This window comes from Pyrus communis, chromosome 9 (genome assembly GCF_963583255.1).
Source record: "Pyrus communis chromosome 9, drPyrComm1.1, whole genome shotgun sequence".
In the NCBI taxonomy this organism is placed as follows: Eukaryota; Viridiplantae; Streptophyta; class Magnoliopsida; order Rosales; family Rosaceae; genus Pyrus; species Pyrus communis.
In genome coordinates, this window is record NC_084811.1 from 24,546,548 (window position 1) to 24,573,408 (window position 26,861).

At 36.9% G+C, this 26,861-nt stretch overlaps 3 protein-coding genes and 1 pseudogene across 3 annotated transcripts; 1 reads left to right on the top strand and 3 right to left on the bottom strand.

Moving 5' to 3' along the window:
- Window positions 1-614: 614 nt before the first annotated feature.
- On the bottom strand, window positions 615-2,282 carry LOC137746286 (short chain aldehyde dehydrogenase 1-like). Its single transcript, XM_068486362.1, has 2 exons — window positions 1,756-2,282; window positions 615-1,627 (listed from the first exon to the last, which is right to left on the bottom strand). The coding sequence occupies exons 1-2, from the start codon at window positions 1,797-1,799 to the stop codon at window positions 814-816; spliced, it is 858 nt and encodes a 285-aa protein (XP_068342463.1). The 5' UTR covers window positions 1,800-2,282; the 3' UTR covers window positions 615-813.
- A 5,062-nt stretch (window positions 2,283-7,344) lies between these two features.
- On the bottom strand, window positions 7,345-9,970 carry LOC137744559 (secoisolariciresinol dehydrogenase-like; annotated as a pseudogene).
- A 660-nt stretch (window positions 9,971-10,630) lies between these two features.
- LOC137744797 (IAA-amino acid hydrolase ILR1-like 4) lies at window positions 10,631-14,011 on the top strand. The gene is made up of 5 exons (XM_068484596.1): window positions 10,631-11,278; window positions 12,364-12,489; window positions 12,599-12,913; window positions 13,181-13,309; window positions 13,543-14,011. The coding sequence occupies exons 1-5, from the start codon at window positions 10,922-10,924 to the stop codon at window positions 13,921-13,923; spliced, it is 1,308 nt and encodes a 435-aa protein (XP_068340697.1). The 5' UTR covers window positions 10,631-10,921; the 3' UTR covers window positions 13,924-14,011.
- Window positions 14,012-15,445: 1,434 nt separating this feature from the next.
- LOC137744796 (uncharacterized protein At5g41620-like) lies at window positions 15,446-18,547 on the bottom strand. Its single transcript, XM_068484595.1, has 3 exons — window positions 17,921-18,547; window positions 17,425-17,550; window positions 15,446-17,241 (listed from the first exon to the last, which is right to left on the bottom strand). The coding sequence occupies exons 1-3, from the start codon at window positions 18,407-18,409 to the stop codon at window positions 15,814-15,816; spliced, it is 2,043 nt and encodes a 680-aa protein (XP_068340696.1). The 5' UTR covers window positions 18,410-18,547; the 3' UTR covers window positions 15,446-15,813.
- Between the last annotated feature and the right edge of the window lie 8,314 nt (window positions 18,548-26,861).

Genomic DNA, 26,861 nt, shown 5'->3' on the forward strand with positions numbered 1-26,861 from the left:
AAAAACCTTAAAATTCTTCTAGTTTGAATGACAAAGTGTCACTTACTTGCGTTATTGCTTTTTTCGTTGCTCTTTATTTAGTTCTTTAAACGATAAAAGCATGAAAACCTTCAATAAATTCCTTTCAAAGAAGAAAGCAAATTGTAGGATTCAAAGCTGAGTGCCCGACGTTTGAACATACACACCACCTTGTGTCGAGGACTTTCTGCTTGGTCGGCTGCATCCATGTGTGGAGCTTGATTCTAAAAGCACAAAATCCGGCCACAAGGCGACCAATCTGTGTGCACATTTGCATGCGGGAAGTTGGGAGGAGACGAGCGACTAGTTAGGTTTATGTGTGAGAGAGGTGAACTTAGACAGACTGTTTGGCTGCTACAATTGTAGAAGAATCAAGGGCAGATTTTGTGGTGTGTGCACTGCGAATGTGTACTGAAATGTCAAATGTGTATGTGGATGTAAACTAAATTGGTAAAGAAAATGGACCTATTGTCGCAGTCATACAGAATATGGACCTGATAATTCATGCATTTAAATTATTTTGCTCTTTTCATTTGTACGGAATTTAGCATTACATGTAAATAGCACAAGGCTTACTACAATATGACAACCAGCATCTAAAACATCTTATCAAGCTACCTTTTCTAACTTATACTACTAAACAAATGTATATAAGCAATAGTATCATCTTATACAATCTTAAAACCCACAGCACCGCACTGACATTTTTGCTTGCTAGTTTGAATGAAGTTTTCATAATACTCCAAAAGAGGAAGCGCAAAAGGATCAAAACATAGCACAACAAATGGATGATGCTTACAGAACCTGGTTTGATGACATGAAATCCCTCAAAACCCTAGTAAGAGACTGATTAGTGGTGCTATAACCTCCATCCACAAGAAGGTTCAGTCCATTCACAAATTTGGACTCGTCACTCGCCAAATACACGGCAGCCTCCGCCACATCCTCTGCCCTCGGCACCACTCCTTTCAACACCGCCGAAGCGCAGATCATCTCCTCCACTGTATTTCTTTCAATCCCCAAAAGATTCGTCAGAAACGGGGTTGCCATGGCACCCGGAGATATGCAATTGACTCTAATTCCGTGCTGCCCCAAGTCCACACACAAGCTTTTCATAAGTCCCACCACCGCGTGCTTCGACATGGCGTAAGCGTGTGTAGACTGGCCGCAAGTCACTGACGCCACGCTTGAAGTGAAAAGAATGACACCTTTTTTAGCAGGGATCATTGCCCTAGCAGCATGCTTGGCGCCCAAGAAAGCACCATAGACATTCACATCAAACACTTGCTTGAAGTTTTCGCCATCAGCACCCAAAATAGTTGGGTCCAATTTGCCGGATACGCCTGCATTGTTGTACATGATGTCAAGCCTTCCGTACATCGACAGAGCCACGTCTACAACATTTTTCACATCCGAATCGACAGTGACATCGCAACGTATGTACGAAATGGAATCTCCGTCTGGGTCGAGTTCTTTGCAGAGGGACAGGGCTAGTTCGTCTTGGACGTCGGCTATGACGACTTTTGCACCATGGAACAAAAACAATCTTGCAGTGCTCTCTCCAATTCCACTAGCACCTCCGGTGATAATTGCCACTTTGCCTTCTAACCTGAAAATTAATGATGACAAATGTAGGACAAACTAGGAATTCAAACCCTGAACCTCGAGCTACCTTAACCAGATGAGCTATAAGCCCTGCTCGGACGCTAGATATCGAATGATGAAAATTAAGCGTACCTTTTAGGACCCGGAATTGGAGCTGGTGAGGAAGGACTGCTCATCTTAATTTCAGTGATCGATGCAAATATATGAAGACACTTATTAATGGTTTGATACTGAGGTCCTTTTGAAAAAAATAGGTATCAAAAAAGCTTGTGAACTTCAGTTTTTTTTCATAATTTTAGGTGAAAAAAAAATAAAAAACCTAAAACACGAACCAGCAAAACTTAGCTTTGAAAAAACCGGTTTTTTTTTGTCTCTCTTCTATCCTCTCTCACTCTAAGCTTCTGCGGATTTCTTGGACAGGAGCGGTGAGAGGTTTGTCCGATTTCTGGGCTTTGTCAAAATCTGGGTTGCTCAAAGAATGCTAAATTTGCACCCTTCTGCTTGACACCCAAAATCTCAACGGGACGGCCTCGACGTCTTCGCCACTAACACCGACGGTAAGTCCCGAAATCGAAGTCCATCATTCCTCCGCGAATCAGTTGATGCGACCCAGCCTTCTTTAGGATCTGGCAGAGAGAGAGACAGAGAGAGAAGGGGGAGAGAGGCAGAAGAGAGAAAATACAGAGGTTCTGCAAAAATAAAGTAAAAGAAGAAAGACGACCCCTTGCAAAAAAAGAATAGAATTAAAAAATTATAAATATCTTAATAAAAAAAAAGTAAAATAGTACAGCTGTTTAGTAAATAGTTTATATAAATATTGTAAATGTGATAATAAAAGAAAATATAAAAAAATTATTATATAATATTAAATATCTTTTTTTTTATAGCCATTGTGCACAGTTACATATGTTTTACATAAAAATTTTACCAAATACTTTAACATTGTATTTTTTTGTTAAAAGCATTTTTATAAAAAATTTATCAAAAACTCCACTACTTTATTTCACAACTATTTGTTCTTATGTCACATTAAAAATAATTTTCTTTTAAAGTACAAAAATACCAAACCACCGCTGCATGAATCAAACAAGGAGATGGATTGTCTGCCCTCTCATTTCCATACTCTCCTCATGCTTTCTTGTTTGTATGGTCACGCTTAAGTCACGTTAACATTTTATATTTATATTACTTTTTGTTTTATTATTTCTATAAAAAATTAATATAAAATGTTAACTTAGCTTAACCGTGATTACATCACATGAGGGCTTGGAAAGAATATGAAAATGGGAAGGTAAACAATCCACCTCTATTAAACAATGTTTGTGTTGTGTGTTTATATGTACTCTACCAATATAAAAATCATTGGATAGGGTGACAATTGCTGGTTAGGTCACCGACAAGTTTACGTGGCCCGATTTGAATGCATGTGACGACAAAACCTGGTTTTGAAGCTTTTAAATTTTGTTTGTAAGTGTTTTTTTTTTTTTTTTTCATGGTTAGGTTTCAATGTTTTTTTTTTTTTTTTTTTTTTTTAATTAGGATTCCAATTGTACGTATAAATTAATCATAGGGTTAAGGCTCTGTTTAATATTATATTTTGTTACAAATCACCGCCACCATCACCATAATTAGAATTGCCGCCACCGTCGCTATCAATGTTAAGTATGCATCCAAATCACCACTCCATTATTGACGTCACCACCATACCTCCACCATTGCTGTTACCATCATCACCACCTCCTCCAGTGATCCGCCACCAACCACCACTACTCTAGCCACCATTGTGCTTGCCAACCACCTCAACTTCAAAAGCTTTTACATTACTTTTTATACTTACAACATTTTTTAAAATACAATTTATCAAACACTCAATTACTTTATTTTACAATTAATTATTCTTATAACACATCAAAAATAATTTTAATAAAAATACAGCACTCCCAAACTAGTAATTAAGTACGTTTGCTTTAGGAAAATGTTATTGGCACTCAAAAAATCTCATTTTACACTCCAAACTTTATTTATTTGGAAAGAAAAATACATTTATGAAAAGTGTAGAATGAGATTTTTGAAGTGTTAATAACACTTCCCTTGTTTTAAACGAAAAAAAATTTTGGCGAGAGATAAAAGCCAAGCAGAAACGTCCCAACTGCTACAAGATGAGGACCTGGTTTGGTACTGAGGTGATTCTGAAAAAAGCTGCTATCAAAAAAAGCTGGGAGCTGTTTTTGTGTTTGGTAAACACTCAGCTTCAGCTTTTTTTCACAGTTTTGGATGAAAAAAAGCCAAAAACAAGAAGCTACAAAACCTAGCTTTGAAAAACTGGCTTTTTTTCACATCTGTTTTACATAAAAGTTTACCAAACACTCTAATACTGTTTTTTTTTTTTCAAAAGCACTTTTACAAAAAAGTTTACCAAACACTCTGCTGCTTTATTTCACAGCTGCTTATTCTCACAACAAAGCAGAAGCAGCTTTTTTTCAAAGCACAGCAATACCAAACCAGCCGTGAAATAAAAATACATTTACACTCCAAACTTTATATATTTGGAAAGAAAAATACATTTATGAAAAGTGTAGAATGAGATTTTTGAAGTGTTAATAACATTTCCCTTGTTTTAAACGAAAAAAAAAACTTGGCAAGAGATAAAAGCCAAGCAGAAACGTCCCAACTGCTACAAGATGAGGAGATATTGCAAAGCAAAATGCCGGGCAAGATTCACAGTGCACGTAGGATTATATTTCTATATATTTTTTTTCCCTGGACCACATTTTGTCCTGGATTGGATAAAAATGATGGGTTCTAATTGTCGGCATCCCTTGAGATTAATTTTTATTTTTAATTTTTTATGCACGTTAAATTTGGGGTAGATTAATCACATTTGCAGAATCAAATTGCTTTTACACACTGCCACCCCATCTTCCCTTTGCTGATGATAGTTTTGTTTTTGTTAGAAGTTCTTTACAAAAGTGTGTACAGGTAAAACGGTTATTGAAAACATATGAAGAAGCCGCGGGACAAACTATAAATTACACGAAAAGTTGTGTCGCATTCAGTGCAAACTTGACAGAGTACGATAAGCAACATCTGGCTAATTGTCTTAGCATGTCTAGAGGGGATTACCATGACCGTTTACTTGGGTTTACCCGTGTTTGTGGGACGGGCTAATAAGGCAACGTTCTCGTATATTAAGGATCGGTTATGGAAAAAAAAATTAAATGGGTGGAAGGTCTCCCTGTTGAGTACTGCGGGCAAGGAGATTCTAATTAAAACTATGGCACAATCAGTACCGATTTATACTATACAGACTTTCCTTTTGCCAAAGACGTTTGGTGATGAACTCAATCAAATGGTGGCTCAGTATTGGTAGGGGCGTGAACATGGCAAGAGGAATATACATTGGATGAAATGGAGTAAACTTTGCTAGCCGGAGGGTGAGGGAGGTTTGGGTTTTAAAGACCTTTATGCGTTTAATCTAGCGTTACTACTAGCAAAGCAAGCTGGGATGGAGGTTATTACAAAATCCCAATTCTCTTGTGTCCCAAATACTCAAAGCAAAGTATTATCCTACAACGGACTTTGCTCATGCTACGCTTAAGTAGAATGCTTCATATTGTTGGAGGAGTGTCGTAGCTACTCGTCAAGTGCTTTCCAGAGGTGCTAGGTGGCGGGTGGGGGACGGACGGATCACAAATCAGGATTTGGGGAGATGGTTGGTTGCCAAGGCCTAATTTTCCCATGGTGTTGAGCCCAATACCCCAAGGTAGGGACACCACCTGCACGGTGGATATGTTAATGCGGCAAGGAAGTGGAAAATGGAATTGGGAGGTTTTGAGAAATATGTTCTTTGAGGAGGAATTTAATTTAATTGTTAGTATCCCTCTAAGTATTTTTAAACCTCCTGATATTATTATATGGTCTGAGGAAAGAAATGGAAAGTTCACTACTAAGAGTGCCTAACATAAGGACTAAATTGTTCAAATTCAAAGCATAGGAATCAAAATAAAATTCAAGTGAAAACACAATGTACTTAGAAATAAATATATGACTTGAATGTTGAGCTGTTTTATCCACCTCTTGTAAGACATATATGCAACACAGTCCATAGACCACAGATATGCCATTGAATCACGAAACTCAAGAACAATATGACAGTACAAGGATAAGGAGAAAACGTACCTTTAGAACTTGATGTAGAAGATGAAGCCATTGCAGCTTCAAAACTATTAGCCTTCTTCTCTTTAGCAAAACACAAAAGCTCTCCAAACAATAGGCCTTAGGGACGAAATAAGCAGAGAGATTGCAGGAGCAGTGGCTAATGTTCATATATATCCTAACTTATTCTACTATGAGAATCAGCATAGGAATTTACCACTCAAACCATATTGACACAAGAACAAACTACAGTCCTAATACAAAGTTAAGTCCCAAACCTAAGACAACTTTCAATACTTTCAATCCTAAATGGAATAGGATTACTCCAAGCTTTTTAACAAGACTTTTCCATTTTGAATTCATATAATATAAACCCAGCTCAATATGTCAAAATCATACTCACACTCTAACACCTCTCACTCAAACTTGTAACAAACGAGGATGATAATATTTTTGTTCATCACCCTTAAGTGATGGTGATGCTTAGAGCATCCCCAATGGGAGCTCTATCCTCCATGAGGCTACTACATTTCAAGCCTTAGAGAGAAATTTCATCTCCAATGAGCTGAAAAATGGGGCTAGATCCACCACTGGGGCTAGCAACTTCCTTTCTTGGGTAACATAAAATCGAGTTACATCTAACCCCAAAAAACAGTGGGTCCCACAAAAAAGTAGCAACCCATATGAGCAAAATTTTATCACTCTCCCTCCACTTGCGAATACACTTGTACTCTCCTTTTATTATTATTTTTAGTTCTTTTTTCTTACTTATTTTCTTGCAATTTGGCTATTTAATGATTGTTTTAAATTCCATAAGAATTAAAATTTCAAATTGATTTAACATTCATGGGCATTGGTGGATGAAATTTTCAAATAATTTTTTTTTTCAAAGTTGTATGATACTAATTTACCAATTGGTGCTAGGTAAATTGTTGTGTTATACGTGAAAAATCAAATTATTTCAGAGGGCCAAGTGGGGGTTTGTTTCTTTCAACGGATGAGATTGAGATAAGAGAATCTAATCCAATGAACAATTCATAAGTGATTAAATCTAACTTTGTCACATTTTGAACTTTTTAGGTTGAAAGGTCCATAAAAAAAAATTAAGATGGCACGTCCAAAAATTAACTTAAGAAAAGCTCACACACAAAAAAAAAAAAATCATCGCTTAATCAAATTACTACATAAATAAATATATATAGCCCCATATAAAGATTGAAATATATAGCCCCCCATTGGAGAGAGATTCTTTTATGAAGCCTCAAAAATTCATCGGAGCTCTAAAATGGGTTATATCCACCACTTTTCTAGCCCCATATAGAACCCCTCATGGGGGATACTCTTACCACCTTACCTACTCACCGTTAGATGAGTTTATATTTTGAAACTTGTATGGTGATGTCCAACCTTCTAAAACATACAATTATAAGATTGCTTAGTGGAAAACCCTAAAATTTCTACTCCAACAGGGGTACCTAAAAACTGGTCAATTTTTAGAATGAACTTGTAACAGATTATTAATGAACTCGAACTCAAACATGTAAAAAGAAAAAAAATATGTAGCAGCTAAACAGATGAAGGCTCTGGAGGGTACTGAAACATTTTGAAAGAGGGATTAAGGATGCTAAAATCCCCATCTATCAAGAGATTATGCCCACTGATGTACCTAGCTTAATCACTTGCCAAATATAGAGCTGCATTTGCCACATCAACTGCCTTAAGTGCCACAAACTTCAAGTTGGCTAGAGAGCCCATCACATTCTCGATCTCCTTATCCCAAACTGACTGACCCAACTCAAAGGCTGCATTTTTCGTCAGGCCATTCACTGCATGCTTGGAACAACAATATGCATGCGAGGCAGCACCACCAACATACAAGCTTATGCTGGCAGTTGAAATTATGCCAAGGAAATTTCCGGTGACATTGATGCTAAGCACGCGCTCGAAATCCCCTTTTCATTGTCGATGATTGGCACTTTGTTCGGGTCAACTATGTCTGCGTTGTTGAACATGATGTCTAGCTTTCCGCATGTGGCAACTGCTTTGTGTACGACGTTTTTTATTTAGGCTTCGTCTGTGACATCACAGTGGACGAACATGCAGTCCGATGGGCTAATGGATTCGCGGACTGAATGGCCCAGATCATCGTGGACATCTGCAATGACGACTTCGGCTCGTGCTGGACAAAGATTTTGGCTGTGCATTCTCCAATGCTGCTGGCTCCTCTCCAGTAATTAGTGTCACCTTTCCCTCCAGCCTGCATTCGGTTACAAAATAAATTACTTTTGAAAATTCAACATACATAATCTCCAAACAGTAGGATTTGCTATTGACAGAGTATTCGATTGATGAGGATCTATATTCCGTCATCTTAAAATTTTCATAATTTGCAATTTCTTCATCAAAATGTAGGGTTATGAAACACACTCAGAACTCAATTACTTTTTCGTAAGGTTGATTCTAGATGAATCACATTGATGAACTGCATTAGCAGATTCAAACTTAACCAAGTTGACTAGCTACAACAACCAGTGGCGGATCTATAGAGGGACCTAGGAGGTCCCAGGACCTCTCGGCGACCCTAAATCGCTGCTAGAAATTTTTTGAGGACCCCTCGTACTCGAACACGAGGTCTGTTCAGGGTGTTCTGTAACTTCTGGGTTTGGTGGTTTTGTTCTTGCGAAGACGAAAGCAGGAAGAAGATGATTAAATGAGTCTCTCTCATCCCTTCATTCCCATGTGACCACCCTCAAACTTTCCCATTTAATGTATTTTTTAATTGCTCCAATCACGTTTGGACAGCTAACATCAAGTTGATCTTTCCAAAAAAGAAAATGGGTTGCCAGTCCCTAGGTGTATTTTTGCTAATTGGTGTGGCTGCCTCTTTATGCGTCCAGTACCTCATTTTACTTTCTACACCCACATATTTAACACACTTATTTGTCTTAAAATTCAATATAAATCAATATGATCTCTAAAAATATTATGTAAATTATTATGAACTTGTAATTATTTGAACTTTTATCTTCTACCTTATATTCACCAAAATATTAAAGGTATATAATAAATTTACTTAAATTCACCTAGTCCGCCTAGATCGCAAGCGGAGAAGAAAGAAAATAGGACCGTTTTTAACAATTGGTATATGTTTTGTGTTTTTTTTTGTTAAATGCATAGTTTAGAAATAAAAAATATGGAGAGATTTTTCAAGCCAAAGACAATAGCACCATCTATTTGTTCATTGAGAAAGATAGTTGAGTGACTTAATTAGTTATTTATATTGAGAAATATGTTTTTTTATGTACTGGTAATGAAGCTATCATAGAACATTTTCATACTATGAAACCCCATTGTGGACGCTCAAATTAGGATTTTATAACTTGTAATGTTGTTTTGCGTATGATTTATGAATGAAATGTATTATATTTAACTTTTCATTGTTAATGTTGTCTATAAAAAATTTTACCTTTCTTAATGGGACCCCCCAAATTTAAAATCCTGGATCCGCCACTGACAACAACGTGCTTTTTTTTTTAAAGAACTTTAACGAAAAGCTTTCGGTACTGTTTACTTTAACGAAAAATCACATTTTTACACTAAAAGTCAATCCTTGTACTATTCACTTTACCCTTTATTTTGTCCTTATTGTTAAAACCCAAAAATTTCAAGCATTTTTCATTAGTTTTTTTTTTTTTTTTTATGCACACAAATTCAAATCTCTCTTCTTGCATTTTTAGTATATAACAGATGATGCAATTATTAGAACGAATGAACACATTGACTCCCATGGCCAAATTGAATCATGTTCTCAATGGCTCCTCAACCAAATGGTGGGGGAGCCGAAGATTTGCCTTAGCGTCTACACATAAATCCATAGCTTGGACAAATTAAGGAGATGAAATGACTACCGCGCTCTTTTTTCACTTCATGCACTTCTCTTTATTTTTAGTAATTGGATTGAATAACTAAAAACCTAGGCCATCATGTTGACGAAACTAGACTGTTTCTATCATGAGAAAACTTTTGTTTGGTAATTTGGTTGCTAGCTAGGATGAGTAAAGAGGCTGCAGTTCGTGAGTTAATTAGCGGGAAAAAAAAAGGTAAAACTTGATTAATATGACAAAAAAACTTTGATGCTCTGCTAAGTTGCAAACTTTCTCGTGACTGAATAGAGTACTGAGGAGAATGCCATTGCTCAGAGAGAGAGAGAGAGAGTACTAGTTCTCTTTTGACTATTGTTCAATTACTATTTTCTTTTAACTATTTCTCTAATACTTTCTCAGTTTTCTCCGTTACAATTTTCTTTTAACTATTGTTCAATTACTAGTTGCAACTTCCCTTGAGACATTCGTTTAATATGTCCATTATTTGTTATGAAAGGAAATCCTCAAAAGTAAACAGGATAATGGATTGATTTCGTTTGACTAGTCTTCTGGTTCGGTTTGGTTTGATTTTTTAACATTGACTTTCTTTGTCAATATGATTTTTTTTTTCGAGTTTTTCTTTTTCACGGTTCATCGATTTAGCGGATTTTTGCCTACCCCAAGCATCAGTTGTGACAACCCGTCCCTAGTTCTACGATTTTATAAATTTTAAAATGATGAATTTATGTCCAATGCCCTAGAGGTGAAGATTTTGACTTTCTTTGACCAACGTGTCGAGAAACGTATGACTTATTCACTTAGCACATTTGTGTAGTACTCGTTGGTATGAATGCATAGGCGAAAGCTATTTACGAGTACGAATTCTATCGGTATAGTTACTGACGTTTGAAATTGTAAAACTATAGATTGTGGGAATTATTTAATTTCCACATATGGGTTAAAGGTTAAATTAGTTAAAATAAAGGGGACAATGAGATTTTTAGAGAGAGAAAAAGGACCTTAGGAAGGGAGAGAGAAGCTGAAACATTCCCCCAATTTCGTCAACCGTGCACCACCAACCCGGTTTCTACCCGGGTGAATGCCGGCCAATTCCACAATTTTTTCAGGCGAGTTTCATCCATCCTTCACCTGTGACTTCTTGCACCACCTTCCATCTACCATTTATGCCCAAGAATCAAGGGTTTTAAGGCCTATTTTTCCGGACCAGACTCAACAGAGATACAAATTATGCTGGTTGGTTACTGAATAGCTAGACGTTCATGGAGTGGCTGCGGCTGTTGATATTGTTATTTACGTTCTTAAACCACGTATCGTCATGGGGTTCAGTGGCGGCCGGTTCGAGGTGGGAGGTGAGTCAACTCACTCGAGAGCTGATGGACTCGGCGCGGGAGCCGGAGTTCTTTGATTGGCTGAAGAGGGTTAGGAGGACAATCCACGAGAACCCGGAGCTGGCCTTTGAGGAGGAGGAGACGAGTCGACTCATCCGATCGGAACTCGACTCGCTCGAGATCGGGTACACGTGGCCGGTGGCGAAGACCGGGGTGGTGGCTTCTATTGGTTCGGGGTCGCAGCCATGGTTTGCTCTCAGGGCCGATATGGATGCTCTCCCGATTCAGGTTGGTCAAAGTTCGCTCCCTCTCCTTTGTCACGACTTTTTGATTAGTGTTAATTGCAGTTTGTACCATTCTGATTAAGTCAATAACATTTTGGTCCCGGATTTTTAAAATTTTAAACTCTTGGCCCCTCTTGTTAGACTAAATGTTAACTTTATTCCTTCAACCGCACTCGGTTAACCTCTTTGCTTGCATGGAGATCATGAGATTCATAATAAATGGAGTAACTAACTTTATATGAACAACAAATAAGAATTTTTCTAGATATGGATACATACGCATAGTGATATATGCACTATCAATTTAATGTTCATGTAAGCAAAAAGTCGACCAACTAAGTACCGGTTTGGTACTCAGGGACTTTTATAAAAAGTGGGTATAAAAAAAAGCTGAGCTCAAAAATGTGTTTGGTAAACATTTAAAACAGCTTATTTTCATAGTTTTGGGTGAAAAAAAAAAAGCTGAAAACGTGAAGCAACAAAAATGAGCTTATTTTCACAGCACAGCAGAATCAGTTTTTTTTTTCAAAGCACGGCAATACCAAACCAGCCTTAAGTGTCGTGTAAAAAATTAGCAGGCAGTTAATTTTTTTGGTTGATTGTACTAGTTAGTTGATAGCTCGACGGATGGAATGGCCATAAGTGTAACAATTTGTATCTTTATGGTAATAAGGTGCCAATTGTTAAAAGTCAGGGGCTAAACAGTTAGATTCATTGAATCATAAGGGATTTCACACACCATTCTCTTCTTATGCACATCCATGTCTGTTTGTGTCACCTTGAATATTCTTTGATTTTGATCAACCTAAAGGCTAAAACTAAGCTGTGCAGGTGAGAAAATAGTGTTTGAAAATCACTTCATATTTTAATTTGACAGCACATTTATTGAATACAACATTAACAAAAAGAATGATGTTATTTCAATCACATTTGTTGACCACATTGCTTAGTACATCTGGGTCTTGCATGCATGCATGACGCACACTTTTATTAGAGAGGCAGGCAGTAATGTCGTCCGTAGGTGTCATGAAAAAGTATTATTGTAAAAATAAAAAAATAAAAAGATTAAATAGGGTTTCTTGTTGTTAGGAAATGGTTGAGTGGGAGCATAAGAGCAAGAACCCTGGAAAAATGCATGCTTGTGGGCATGATGCTCATGTTACAATGCTGCTTGGAGCTGCTAAGTTACTTCAACGCAAAAGCAAAGAAATAAAGGTAAACACACAAACCAGTTGAAGTTAATATATGCTCAAATCTTTTCCATTATTTTTTTATCAGCTAAACACATTGTTTACACTTCGCATTTAACTTTACAATTTTATAGGGCACAATCAAGCTTGTTTTTCAACCTGCAGAAGAGGCCCGTGGAGGGGCTTACCATATGATAAAAGAGGGTGCCCTTGATAACATTCAAGGCATTCTTGGGTTGCATATTTCACCGGAAATGCCTGTCGGAACTATTGGTTCGAGACCTGGTCTGATGCTTGCTGCTTCTGGTAGGTTTTTGGTCACCATTCATGGGAAAGGTGGACATGCTGCATCTCCACATTTGGCCACAGATCCGATTCTTGCTGCCTGCTCGACCATCATTTCCCTCCAACAGATTGTATCTCGAGAAACAAACCCTCTAGAGTCTAGGGTATGTGTAATTACATGCATCACCTTCTCCTTAGTTTTCTAAATCATCGTCCTTGCAAACAATCGGCCAAGTCGGAAATTAGTTTAACTGTTGGACTGATTATTTCCGCCAAATATAGAAACAATGTGTTCGTCTATTTATTGAATAACAACTATATGTCGAAATAGTGCATCCGGTTTGATAATCTTTAACTGGAGACTTCAGAAATACACGGTGCGGATCACCTAAAAGAGTACTCATTTCTCTTTCATTTCTGACCTATTACAGGTCGTAAGTGTGGGGTTTGTTGATGGTGGCCAAGCAGGAAATGTAATCCCAGAGACGGTGACATTAAAAGGCACGTTTCGAAGCATGACTTCCGAAGGTCTATACTACCTTCAGCAAAGGATTAAAGAGGTATTATCTTAGGTCTAATTTAATGTAAACCAGTATACAATTGTTCTACCTTAACAAAGAAGGGAAGTAATTTTTCAGATTAACATGCAGTTTAAAAGCAGTTACTAGTTGGAATGTGATCGAAATTTTGCTGTTTTATGAGACTAGACAGTTTGACATGTTATGTTATCAAGAGTCGAGAGTCAAGAATCTTAGTCTAGACCATTGATCTAAATGCGTATGATGATTGGCAGGTTACAGAGATGCAAGCTTCGGTACATCGGTGCACAGCAACGGTAGACTTCATGCTGGAAAAAATGAGGCCCTATCCTGCCACGGTTAATGATGAAGCAATGTACAAACATGCAAAGAGTGTTGGAGAAACTTTGCTCGGGGAACCAAATGTGAAGCTACTTCCAATGGCTATGGGAGCAGAGGACTTCAGCTTCTATGCAGAAAAAATGGCTGCTGCATTCTTCATGATTGGGACGAAGAACGCGACGTTTGTATCGAAAACAGATTTGCATTCACCCTTCTTGGTGATTGATGAGGAGGTTCTTCCAATTGGAGCAGCCTTTCATGCCGCAGTTGCACTCTCATATTTCGATAATGTTGATGCTGTTGTGACGCATTAGGAGCTTTTGACCTATATCTATTCATAGTGAATAACTCATGTTGGAACTTGAAATGTTTATATCCATTTATAAAATGAAGATTATATCATTCATGAGAAATAATTTCCGCACTTTCTTTTTTTATTTTTATTTTTTCTGTTCTTTTCTAATCATTGGATTGAATAAATCAAATGAGAATTAAATAACAAAAACCAAGAAAATGAAAGTGCATAAATCACGTCACGTGGTTCGTATCTAATTGTATATTAAGACGTAATCATAATGTTGTGTTTGGTAAGGTGAACTGACATTTGTGCATCTAGTGGTTAAGGGTTATCAAAGGCAAGTGATGGATTGCTTTGGTGGTTAAGGACTTCTTCCAATACCACAACACCGCAACCACCAAAACCGCAGGTTAGTCCGTGACACTTACACCCTCAAGATGTCACTGTTGCGTTGCATATACCACTAGCACAATGTTATGTGTTTTAACTTTCTCACATGATATTTTATTATTATTTTAAGACATGACAGTGATATTCTGTTTAAATTATACAGAGTTGATCAAACCAACGTTAGATTAGTACGTGGAATCAGCCCCCAGTCAACCAGAAAGCAAAAAAGTTGTAAAATCTCATGAACTTTTGGTAGAAAGTGCTTTTTTCTCAAATTTTTCCTGTGCATCTACTTATCCTAAAATTTTATTAGTTCTAATCCTTGTTTGCTCATAATTTTATTAGTTCTAATCTTTGTTTGCTCCTAGTTGTTCACATGTGCAATGGTCTTCCCCCTTCCCAACTGCACATGCAGAAAACCCTTCACACAAATTCCCTTAAATTATTAGGCACCTCCTGCCTCCATTATTCCCTATTCTAATGTATTTAACTGACAAGCTCTCCCCGAACCATATCCACTAGATTTAAATTAGCACATAAAATAAACTGTGACAATATTCTTTGACTAACTAAAAGCGACCTTGGACCATTAATTAAAAATTCAAAGGGTTCTAATTACAGTCAAAGTTCACTGAATTTGGAGTGATTGTTAGGCATTACCGGTTTTTTTAATTCAGACCGATTGTATATAACTACGTGTTAGGTGAAGAGAAAGTGTCACATCCCGGCCTGAGACAGACCATTTCCCGGGCTCGCTCCATTACCGTAGCACGATATTGTCCGCTTTAGGCTTACCATTCCCTCACGGTTTTGTTTTTGGGAACTCACGAGCAACTTCCCAGTGGGTCACCCATCATGGGATTGCTCTAGCCCCCTTCTCGCTTAACTTCGGAGTTCCTACGGAACCCGAAGCCAGTGAGCTCCCAAAAGACCTCGTGCTAGGTAAGGATGGGAATATACATTTAAGGATCACTCCCCTGGGCGATGTGGGATGTCACAGAAAGACACATAATTGTAGATAATCGGTTATACCGCAAAATTATTTGTTGGCTAGTGGTACATGTGATCCAAGATTGATCCGGAAGCAAAATTTTCCTTCAAACACACAAAACCTTGTAAAATTACTGTATACAAAAAACACAGGAAACAAGGCAAAGACAGATTACGATTAGCATAAAGGAAAGAGAATTAGAAAGGGCAAAAAAAACAGAAGCAAATATATAATGTTTCTATATAATTGAGACATAAATGCTAGAAGCTTTTGTACAGGGCAAGCTCACTAGATTGTCACAGCTTTCTTCGAAAAATCTACAAAACCAAAGCGAGAATGGCGTTGGTGCAGCGCAAAATGAGCAGCAATTACTGCAACTTAGCAGCTCCTGGTGATAACAAGCAAAAAGCATCGATGGGCCAAAACGCTTCTTCTCATCATTGAAATCGCTTTCCTCAAGCATGGCCTTTTACACCGCTACCCTGTATTTCATTATTCAAAGGCATTGGCCAAAAAGAGATATTTTCACCGTTTATACCTTCTGCCATTCTGGCCTTCACCTCTCACTTCCGCCAAGTTTGACTTTGAACCACTTCCTTGCGCGCTGGGAGGCCTATCTTGGAATGTATTGGTAGGATCCCGTGAAGGCCACGGCTGCCCCCATTGCCGCGTGGGACTAGCGTGAACTCTACCAGGTCCAAGCCTTGAACCAGACAACATTTGGTCCCTAAGACCCTTTGATGATTTATATCCTTGCATTTCCTCTGCACATCCTTTTCCTTGCCGTTGCCTTTGCCTCTCCAGTTCAGGAAACCTCTCCCAATCTATCCCGTCTCCTGAATTTTGGAGCCTTTCAGTTTGCATGCCCCATTCCACTCCATCTGATATGCTTCTTTGCAAAGAAGTGCTTCTTCTTGGTGGCTTCCCAGAAGTAGACTTCCTCCCTTTGATTTCTTCGACATCAGGTGCTGCCCACCTTGGATCACGAGTGGCTGCAGAATTGCGATTCAAGTTGTAGCTTTTGCTGTTGTTGCCCATACTTAACTCTATGGAATGAAGATCACTTTCAGCAGAATCCTCTTCGCATTCTACTCCGTCTTCAACTTCTCCTTCATCCTCATCTTTTTCTTCATCCTGACGGGAACCAAGATGAGCTCTACTTAGATACGCAGAAATTTCTTCATCATTCAGATGAGTAGAACTGCGTCCTTTTTCTTTGGTTGTCTTACTTCCCATGAAGGCTTCAAGTTGACTCCTCAACATATCAACAGCTGCGTTCTTCTCTTCAAGATGATGTTCTGCCTCAGAGAGTTTCACTTGTGCTCTCTCCTCACGCAACACGTCAGCAAACTGCATCATCTCCCTTTCCTTCTCAACCTCATCACGAACTTTTGCAGATTCCCTCTTCATTTCCTTTGCTTCATCTTTATCTTCAGTCATATCCCTGGCTAATTCATCACATACTTGTTCCATGATCTCTCTTGTTCTCTTCTCACTTTCAAGTTCTTTTGCCTTATTAACAAGAGAGGCTTTTGTCTCCGCCAGTTCTTTCCCAAGTTTCTTGTTCAGGCTTTCGAACCTCCTCCTCAGTTTCCTCTCTACCTCAAGTTCTCCAGCAACGGCCTCAATGGCAGCCTCAACAACTTTATGCTCCTTGCTTTTCCAAGCCGCCTTTTCTTCAGCAAAACACTTCATGAGGTAGTTGATCTCATTCTGGTCTGAGCGTTGTTCTTGGATAAGCTGATTGACCTGTAAACGAGCCCTCTCCAGCTCAGCATGCAAGGCTGAGATAAGGGCCACGCTTGTTGAAGGTCGATCTTCATTACCCCAAACACGGTTGATAATTTTCAGTAGCTCTTTAGACGTGGTCAAAGCATTACTGACATCCTTCAAACGTGTCTTGGCTCCAGCAGTAGAAGCAGTAGGCGTCTGGGCTCGAGATCTAGTCTCAACCTATATAACAAGAAGATGAGAAAAAAAGGTATCGTACACATATAACAAATCATACAGTTGAAATTCCAATAAACAATCATCTGATTCGAATTAACAAAAGTTAAAATCCGCATATATGATAACTTCAAATGAGCAAGAGTGAGGCACACTCATTCCTGCTAATAAAGTAGATCACTGACTCACCTCCATCAAACTGCCATTGCCATGAGAATCCAACATTCCAGAATGGTGGTCTGTGATCCTGAGCCGTCTCTGCGAAATGGGCGACGCCCTTCTATGAAAACTACCCGTTCCAGACCGATCCATCCTCTACAAAACGAAAACAACACGTAGCACGAAAATATTACAGTCAATCTCTCCACCAACATGCCTAACTTATGCTGACCAATATCAAAAAAATCAGATGGATCGAATGTACTATAAATTTATCACAAGGCTTTCAAATGAGACAGATATAAAACTCCAAATTTACCAAAACGTTACAATCAACTGGCTATCAAACAAGAAGATCGAATTGCCGCAAGCACGATGAGAAAAAGACAGTATGCTGATACAAGAAATCTCAAAAAAGCTACTTAAAAACTAAAACTTTAAATTAAACCCAAGCTACATTTTCCATCAAAATTCCCGCAAGTTTTCTCAGCAACCAAACAGAACTAGAAACAAAGAGAAAACCCACCTCGGAAACGGGACTATGAGATGGATCGGAGAGATGGGGCGGCAGAGAACCGGAGTGCGCCGATCTCGGGATCCTCTCCCTCTCTCTGGCTTTACGATTACTCGCCTCCATCTTCCTCAGCCGCCTCTCGTCCGACCCTTCCTTCACTCTCGGAGACATGTCGTTCATTTCCCAGAGCGTGGCGGCGAGTTTCCTCGCCGACACGGGTTGCTGCTGCTGCTGCTGCTTGGACCTGGCGCCGCCGCTCTGGGAGTAGTTGGGGGAGTCCATGGCGCGCAATGCGGAGGCCGTCGGGGACCTGGAGCTCATGAGCTTCCACGTGGGCACCGGCGTACTGGATCCGCCCCTCTTCCCAACGAGTATCGCCCGCTTGAATCTGTAGTTCTGGATGATCGACGACGACGAAGACGCCGACGACGAACACCCCCGCTTCCGGATTTTTCCGGGGATCATCAGGTCCATCGCCAAATTGCTGTTCTGCCTCGGCATTTCAAAAAAAATATATCAGAAGAAAAAGAAATTGGAAATTGGGAGATTTGGGCTCAGGGGATGCTGAAACGCACAGTTCTGTTCATGGCGGAAACCCTAGAAGTTTTAGAGAGAGAAAAAGGGGGGGGGGGGAGGGAGGAGAGAGAGAGAGAGAGAGGTTTTGATGGCGCCCACTAAGGAGTAGAGACTGTCAAGCTTGTGCAGGGGACTTTGTCTAAAGAGGTAAAAGGGAAGAAGGAGGAAGGCAGGAATGATTGCGTGAGGCCGGGATCAGCTGAGACTAAAAGCGCGGCGAGCAATTATTGGGCGGCGGTGATCTGCTTTTCTATTGGGGTTTATCGTCTTGACGAATCGTGTGGTTGTGGCTTCTGCTTAGGGATTTGGGGTGCTTTTATGTGAGGGATTAAACAACGATTGTTTTCAAAATTTGAAGTGTATTTAGCGAAAATTGGGTGGAGTTTTGGATTTTTAAGCTTTGGGTTCAGAGAAACACTTTTTTTTTTCTTTTTTTTTTTTCAGAAACTCTTTTCAGTTTTTTACTTATTTTGTTTAATAATAATCGTTATTTTTATATGATTTATTTAATTTAATGATTAAAAATAAATATAACCAATGAGAGAAACAGATTCTTTTATTTTTTTATGTACTCTAATGAAAAAGTTTAATGACAAGAGTATAACGGAGTCATGAAAAAAATAAAATTGAGATATTATATTATAAACATTGAACTTTTTTTTAAATTTCGACATTGAAATTGAACAAAAATAATCCTAGTTTAAAATTGTCTTTCAAGATAAATTCCTCATCTATTCCATATATCTTGCAAAACGATTAACTAACTAAGGAAGGCTAGCTGGTATAAGGCCTATAACTTCTCGTATTATACTTCATCTGTATAGTGTTTAGGGTTTAGTGTCTGTAAAACTTCTTCTTTTTTTTTTTGTCAATTAGAGAAATATAATAAAGCTAGCTAAGAACAAAAACACATAAGTCAAAGAAAGTAAAGTATTCAAACAGAAGCTACAAAGTGAAGAAACTTCAAGATAAGTTCGTGTCTCTCCTGTTCCTCATGTGACTCCGCCGCTATATGTGAGTTGAGAGACTGAAGGGGTATGGGAAAATCATTTGCATAGTCACAATGGCTAAAATAGTCAACAAACAAACAAACAAAAACTTTATTCTATCAAATGAGTCGACCGTATAAATCACCAATTTACAATTATATTTTGAAAATTTGATAGATGTTATTTATACTTTAAATATGTCGTCCATATTTTAAGTTGTATCAATTCAACAATTGGTGTTGCTTTCTGTTCATTTAGTTCATTCTAGTTAAAATGTTAAAGCATTACCGTACTTCAATTATTTAGGTGAGAAGACTAATTCAATAGGGATTCAACGTGAAAAAGTATCACAAGATCAAAAGTCAAGGGATAGGACAACTTTGTCATTTAGTATTACAGTTTAGTGGTACTATTATTTACTCTTTAGTTGTATGTACGAGCTCTTCGATTCGATTCTCGCCAAAAGTAAATTCAAACCAAATTATTATAAGGGTTAACCAACTTATCCACCTCTTAATATATACATATATATATATATATAGAGAGAGAGAGAGAGAGAGAGAGAGAGAGAGAGAGAGAGAGAGAGAGAGAGAGAGAGAGAGAGAGAGATGCTAAGGAGACTCTCTTAAAGAGATGCAAACCATATATATATATATATATATATATATATATATCCATAAACTATCCACCATCTCATGTTATTTGCACAATTCTTGTGCTAATATTATAAAATATTATGCAAAAATATAAAGTATTGCACAATTCTCATCTCAATTCAATAAAATATTATTATGTAAAGAAAAACACACACATAACAATGCATTATTGGACAAAAAACGTCATGTGACAATAAATATGTTTCATGTAAGTCATTCTCCCCCAATGAGACTTTGGTTTACCTTCATGAGCGGAAAAGAGATGCAAACCAGCTACATCCCACTATATTATATGTTTTCTATGTCTACATATATAAGAAGTCTCATGACCGTGAAATCTTTGGTCAATGATTGAATTACCAAAAGATAACGGCTTAAAGTTCCTCTATATAAAATATGTCAGAATATACCTTCTTTTCCTTCCTCTCCTTTGCTCCCTCTCCTCTTTTCCAACTCATAATCTTGAATTATATATCAGAGTGTTGAACATACCTTCTTCGGATCTAGTTTTTGGTGTGGGTGTTATTTTAAATTTGGGGTGCTGGCTTCCCTTGGGGATGAGCGGTGGCGACAACAGTTTGAGTTCTACTGCTTGAGTTTAGAGTTTCTTTTATTGTTTGTTTTGTTGCCTACGGCCTAAGTTTGTATAGGGGACTTTGTCTAAAAAGGTAAAGGGGAGAAAGAGGAAGGCGAGAATGATTGTGTGAGGCCAAGATCAAGTGAGACTAAAAGCGCGGTGAGCAATTATTGGGCGGCGATGATTTGGCTTTTCTATTGGGGTTTATTGTCCTGACCAATCGTGTGGTTGTGGCTTTTGCTCGTGGATTTGGGATGCTTTCATGTGAGGGATTAAACAACAATTGTTTTCAAAATTTTAAGTGTATTTAGCGAAAATTGGGTAGATTTTTGGATTTTTAAGACCATCTTCAAATGAGATGTCAAATTCTAAGTAAACTGTCATGTAATCAAATTTGAAGATAGTAGCATGATCCAACCAATATGTCAATCGTATGTGGATTGACATATGAGTTTTCATATGAGAAAATGTGATGTCAAATAATTTTTGGTAAATTACAAAAACACTACCTCAACTATGAGTCGCATAACAATCTCATGCCTCGTGTTTTAAACATTGCAATGTCATACCTTATCTATAAAATTGTTGCAATGTCATACATCCGTCAACTTTTCTATTAAATGTTGACATGGCATGAGCGAGACCCAATCTTTTTCTAATTTGAAATAAAAAAATAATTAATTAATAATAAATTATTTTTTATTTGTTTAACAATTAATATTAATTATTAAAAAATAAATTTGTGGGCCTTCTCATCCCAATCTCTTTCTTTCCCCCCTCAAACTCTCCATTCTCCTCCAGCGCTTACCATATTTTCTACTCTGTGTTCACATAGAAGTCGAGCCCAGAGAACGGCCACCAACATACCATCACCACAAACGTGTCGCTCTCTCTTCTTTTCTCTCTCAACGCTCAACTCCACATTTTCTTTAACCTCTTATTTTCTTTGTATAACAACATAGATGGACTCCACCACCACTGATGAGTTCATATTATACTATATATTTTTACATATTCTTAGTTATAGTTTATTGGTTATTTTGGTAGAATTTTGATATTTTGTTATATATTTTCAATGTAGGATATTCGACTTCCTCTGGAGCAAAGAGTAATCAAACGGATGAATTTTGGAGTGATTCTAATTTGAGGATGTTCGTGAGTCTTTCATTATAATTATGTTATAATTCCATATTTTTCTACCAAGTCGTTTGACTGTGGTGATGAAATAAAGACCCAGTACGCAGCTTTCCCAGATTTATGTTTTTGGATGTTTTGGGTATTTTGAAGGTCAAGATGACATATTTTGAGGAACATTCCTTTGAGGATTTGTTAAGGACGTCTCAAGCTTTAAAAAGAGACATTTTGGGACCAAATCGGAGTTGATTTGGTTGGTCAAAAGTCTGATTTTCTGAGAAGTTCAAAATTTAGTTCAAATAGGAAACCTATTTAGCCATTAGAGAAATAGGGAGGCATTAATTTGGAGAACTTAACTAGGCTTTCACGATTTGTATTTCAAGGTGTTTTCTATCCTTTTTCTATTTCAATAAAATTCCTTTTGTTTTATAGTTGTTCGTAACTAATTTCTGTTTGCTAGGGCGAAGCCATGAGCCCTAACATGAATATGTAGTTTTATTAATTTGCTTATGAATGGATGCTTGCTTGCTTTGAATTATTAATTACCGCGATTAAATTATCTAATTGTCTTAGTGATTCGCGACCATTAGGGTTTTTAGACAAGTAATTTGATGCAATTTTTCTGTTAGAACATCATCCTGAAATTGTGAAGGGCTTCTAGTGATTAGTAATTGTAAGTTCACGTAAGGCGAACATCACGCTCTTAAGGGTTGCATGGTTTTTCAAAGGGTTTTCATAAAGTTTAATGAGTCTTGCACATTTATATTTGATCTTAACATCACATACGAGTTGCATGTTAAATATACGTTTTCGCTTGAACATCATGACGAAAATATGTATTAGAAAAATCTAATAGAAATTCGTAAGTAATTGGTAAAATTGTATAGGATTGTTAGGGTTCCCATCAGCACGTGTGGTCCGTGTGAAAAGGCTCAGCAACTTATGTTGTTCCAGCAGGTCACGGGTTCCATACTAGCGCGCTGCACTTTAGTGCTTTCTTTTTCATTGTTTTTCCAGGGCCTCTGTTTCTTGCACCATGTCGCGACTTGGAATCCTCCCCAGGTGCATTCTTTTCCCTCTTTTTGTTTTATTTTCTGTTTTGTTTTATTTTATTTTTTGTTTTTAATTGTCTTTTATTGTCCGTTTCTATCATAATATTAGCTATTGTTTATTTTTATCGGCCTAATTTGTTTTGTTTTATTTTTATTTTATTTCCCACACCTTGAGGACAAAGTGTGATTTAAGTTTGGGGGTGGGAAATAAGAATTTTTAGATTTTTAATTTTTGAGTCCGTAAAAATTTTCATTCTTTTTAAGTTAATATCCATAGTTTATTTTAAATGTTAGAACAAATGGACATGGTGAAGATTAATCTCACAGTAGAGTCTTTTCTATTTATCGTTTCTTAGACACTAATTCATGAGTTATACTTTGAAAATTTACACGTGAACCAACATGGTTTGTGGGGAGTGAGATTGAACACTTACTTTTAGTCTAAGTGTATTTTAATTTTTGTTCTTAGTAAAGTAAAGTTTACTATGCGTTATAAAGTAATAATTGTTCCACCCGAGTCTTTGCTTAGTAACTGGGTCAGTCTTGCCTGATCAACAGTGATTCTCGCGTCAAACGGTAGAGTCTTGCTATGGGGCAAAGTGGTTAGTTGGTTTTGTAGCCTTTCCAACTCGAGTTAGTAAGTCCTAAGGGGTATTTCTACACCTAGTGCCCTAAAGCCTTTGTGGTTTGGGAGTCATTGACCTAAAAGTCGTTACATGGGTTGGATTGAAAGCTTAAGGGAATTGGCATTGCATGACCATTATTGTTACTAGAAGGAAAAAAAAAAGAAAAAAAAAAGAGGAGAAAAAAAAAGAAAAAAAAAAGAGGAGAAAAAAAAAAGCAATAAAAAAAATAAAAAATATATCAAGTTATTATGTGTGAAGTGTTAAAGAGGACGAAAGGTAGGGGTTTTAGTCGAGTCTCCTTAACTATGTTGGTTCTCCTTTACACCAAAGAAAGTTCATGAATTATTTTCTAATTGATTCTAAATGGCTTAGACTCTGTGGTGGGATTAGTTGGAACTTTTGAAAATATGTTCTAATTTTTAACGTTTTCTATGGATGCTAACTTGAAGGTGAAAATTGTCTTAATTAATGTTTGTTTAAGTTTCTAGTTTGTTAGTTTTTATATTTGTTTTTAAGTTTTGATTTGCTTGAGGACAAGCAAAAAGCTAAGTTTGGGGGTATTATTACTTTATTCATAACGGTAACTAACTTTAACCTCTCATTTTCTCTGTACAACAACATAAATGGACTCCACCACCACCTCATGGTTTTTCGATGAAAATCCGTCAATTCCTCGTCAGATTAGACGAGACTAGGACCACGAATCACTTGCCCTTCATCCTGATGTTTGGATTTGAGCATGGGAGGCTCGAATCTACCTCGATTTCACAAGAAACCACAAGCCCAGTTTTGGGCTGACAAGCTCAGATCCTTCTCAGGTCATTATCATGCCAAGTCAACATTTAACAGAAAAATTAACAAAAAATGTGACGGAGGTATGACATTGCAACAAATTCATAGATAAGGTATGCCATTGCAATGTTTAAAATATAAGGTATGAGATTGTTATGCGACTCATAACTGAAGTAGTATTTTGTAATTTACCTAATAATTTTTAATTATTTGATTGTGTGAGTCCCATTAATGCATAAATTATATATCTTGAAATTTATTTTAATTGATTTATCTTTAAAATTGGTCTTACAAATACCATTTATAACAAAAAAAACATATCGGTTGGAAAAAGAAAAAAGTCTGATATTGTCATGTAAGCCATTAAATTAATATTTGACATTTATCTTTTGACATCTCCTTTGAAGATGCTCTAAGCTTTGGGTTCATAGAGAAAAACTTCTTTTTTACAAAAATGATAAGCACACTCTTTTTTAGCTTTTTACTCATCTTATTTAATCATAGTAGCTATTTTTACTCGATTTATTCAATCTAATGGTGAAAAATAAATAAAACCAATGAGAAAACAAGTTCTTTTTTTTTTATATACTCCAATGCAAAATTTTAATGACAAGAGTATAACGGAATCATGAAAAAAAATAAATTTGAGATAATTATATTATAAACACCGAACTTCTTTGTAAGTTTCTACATTGAAATTGAACAAAAATAACCATAGTTTAAAATTGTAGCTATGAAAATTGTCTTTCAAGATAAATTCCTCATCTATTCCATATATCATGCAAAATGATGAACTAACTAAGGAAGGCTAATTGGTATAAGGCTTTGCTTTCATAATAGTACTATTGTAAAACCTTTTTTTTTTTTTTTTTTGTCAGTTAAAGAAATATAATAAAGCTAGCTGAGAGCAAAAACACATAAATCAAAGAATGCAGAGTATTCAAACAGAAGCTACAAAGTGAAGAAACTTCAAGATAAGCCCGTTCCTCAAGTGGCTCCGTCATTGTATGTGAGTTGAGAGACCAAAGGGGTATGGGAAAATTATCTGCATGGTCACAATGGCTAAAATAGTCAACAAAAATAAAAAAAGTTTTGTTCCATCAAATGAGTCGGCTATATAAATCACCAATTTATAATTATATTTTCAAAATTTGATAGATGTTATTTATACTTTGAATATGTCGTCCACATTTTAAGTTGTATCAATTCAACAATTGGTGTCGCTTTCTGTTCATTTTAGTTCATTCTAGTTAAATTATTAAAGCATTACCGTAGGTGATAGACTAATTGAATAGGGATTCAACACGAAAAAGTATCACAAGATCAAAAGTCAAGGGACATGACAACTTTGTCATTTAGTACTATAGTTTAGTGGTACTACTCTTTACTCTTTAGTTGGATGTAAGAGCTCTTCAATTCAATTATCGTCAAAGAAAAATTCAAACCAAATTATTATAAGGGTTAACCAACTTATCCACCTCTTAATATATATAGAGAGAGAGAGAGAGAAAAAAAAAAAATGCTAAGGAAACTCTCTTAAAATAAGACTATCCATAAACTCTTCATCATCTCATGTTATTTGCACAATTCTCGTATCAATATTATAAAATATTATGCAAAAAATATAAAATAGTGAAAAATCTCACTTTTGAAATAATCTTCTTTACGTTTCTCGTATAAAATAGGCATATATCAACCTTAGGCTAACCCTCAACCAAGGGCAGATGTACAGTTGGCCTTTGACTGGGATGTAGCCCAATATTGTGTTCATACATCTGATTGTCACGGAAAGTAAATAAGTTAATAAAGACTTAATAAGAAATTATACTACGAAACCTAATTTTAAAAAGAAATAACCTTTTCTTGATTGAAAATTATTCCAACCATGTCTAAATAAAGCAACCCACTCATTGTCTCGTTGTATCGTTCTAATCTTTAAAAGAGGATCCTCTCCTAAGCATAGGATAGAGATCCTTCTGATCACGAAATCCAAACCGTTCAATTTTAATTCAACAGTTACAATTATTATAACTTTTTAGGGGACCTCATGTTTAAAATTGTTAGATTAAAATTGAACGGTCCGGATTTCGTGGTCAGGAGGATCCTCATTCTGAGCTCAAGAGAGGATCCTCTTTCCTAATCTTCAGCCACCATAACAGTATAATTCAACAAAATCATTTTTAGAAAAATGCTCCAATCTGTCACTACTAGGCCTGGCAAACGGGTCGTGTCTATCGTATTCGTGTCGTTTTCGTGTAACACCTGTTATCTTAACGGGTCGTGTCGTGTCACACCCGTTATCTTAACGGGTCCTTAACAGGTCGTGTCACTTTACCCAACGGGTAAAGTGACCCGACCCGTTATGACCCGTTAAGAAAAAATATATTTTTTAAAAATTTGCACATACCACACATTGCCACATAAATATTACTTCAAAACATTAAAACATTTCTCGTTCAAGTACTATATCTACACTCAAAAATCCAAGCATATACAAACAATTTTGACGGTTTGGATCGTTGAAATTAGTTTTGGAGAATTCGTAAAACGA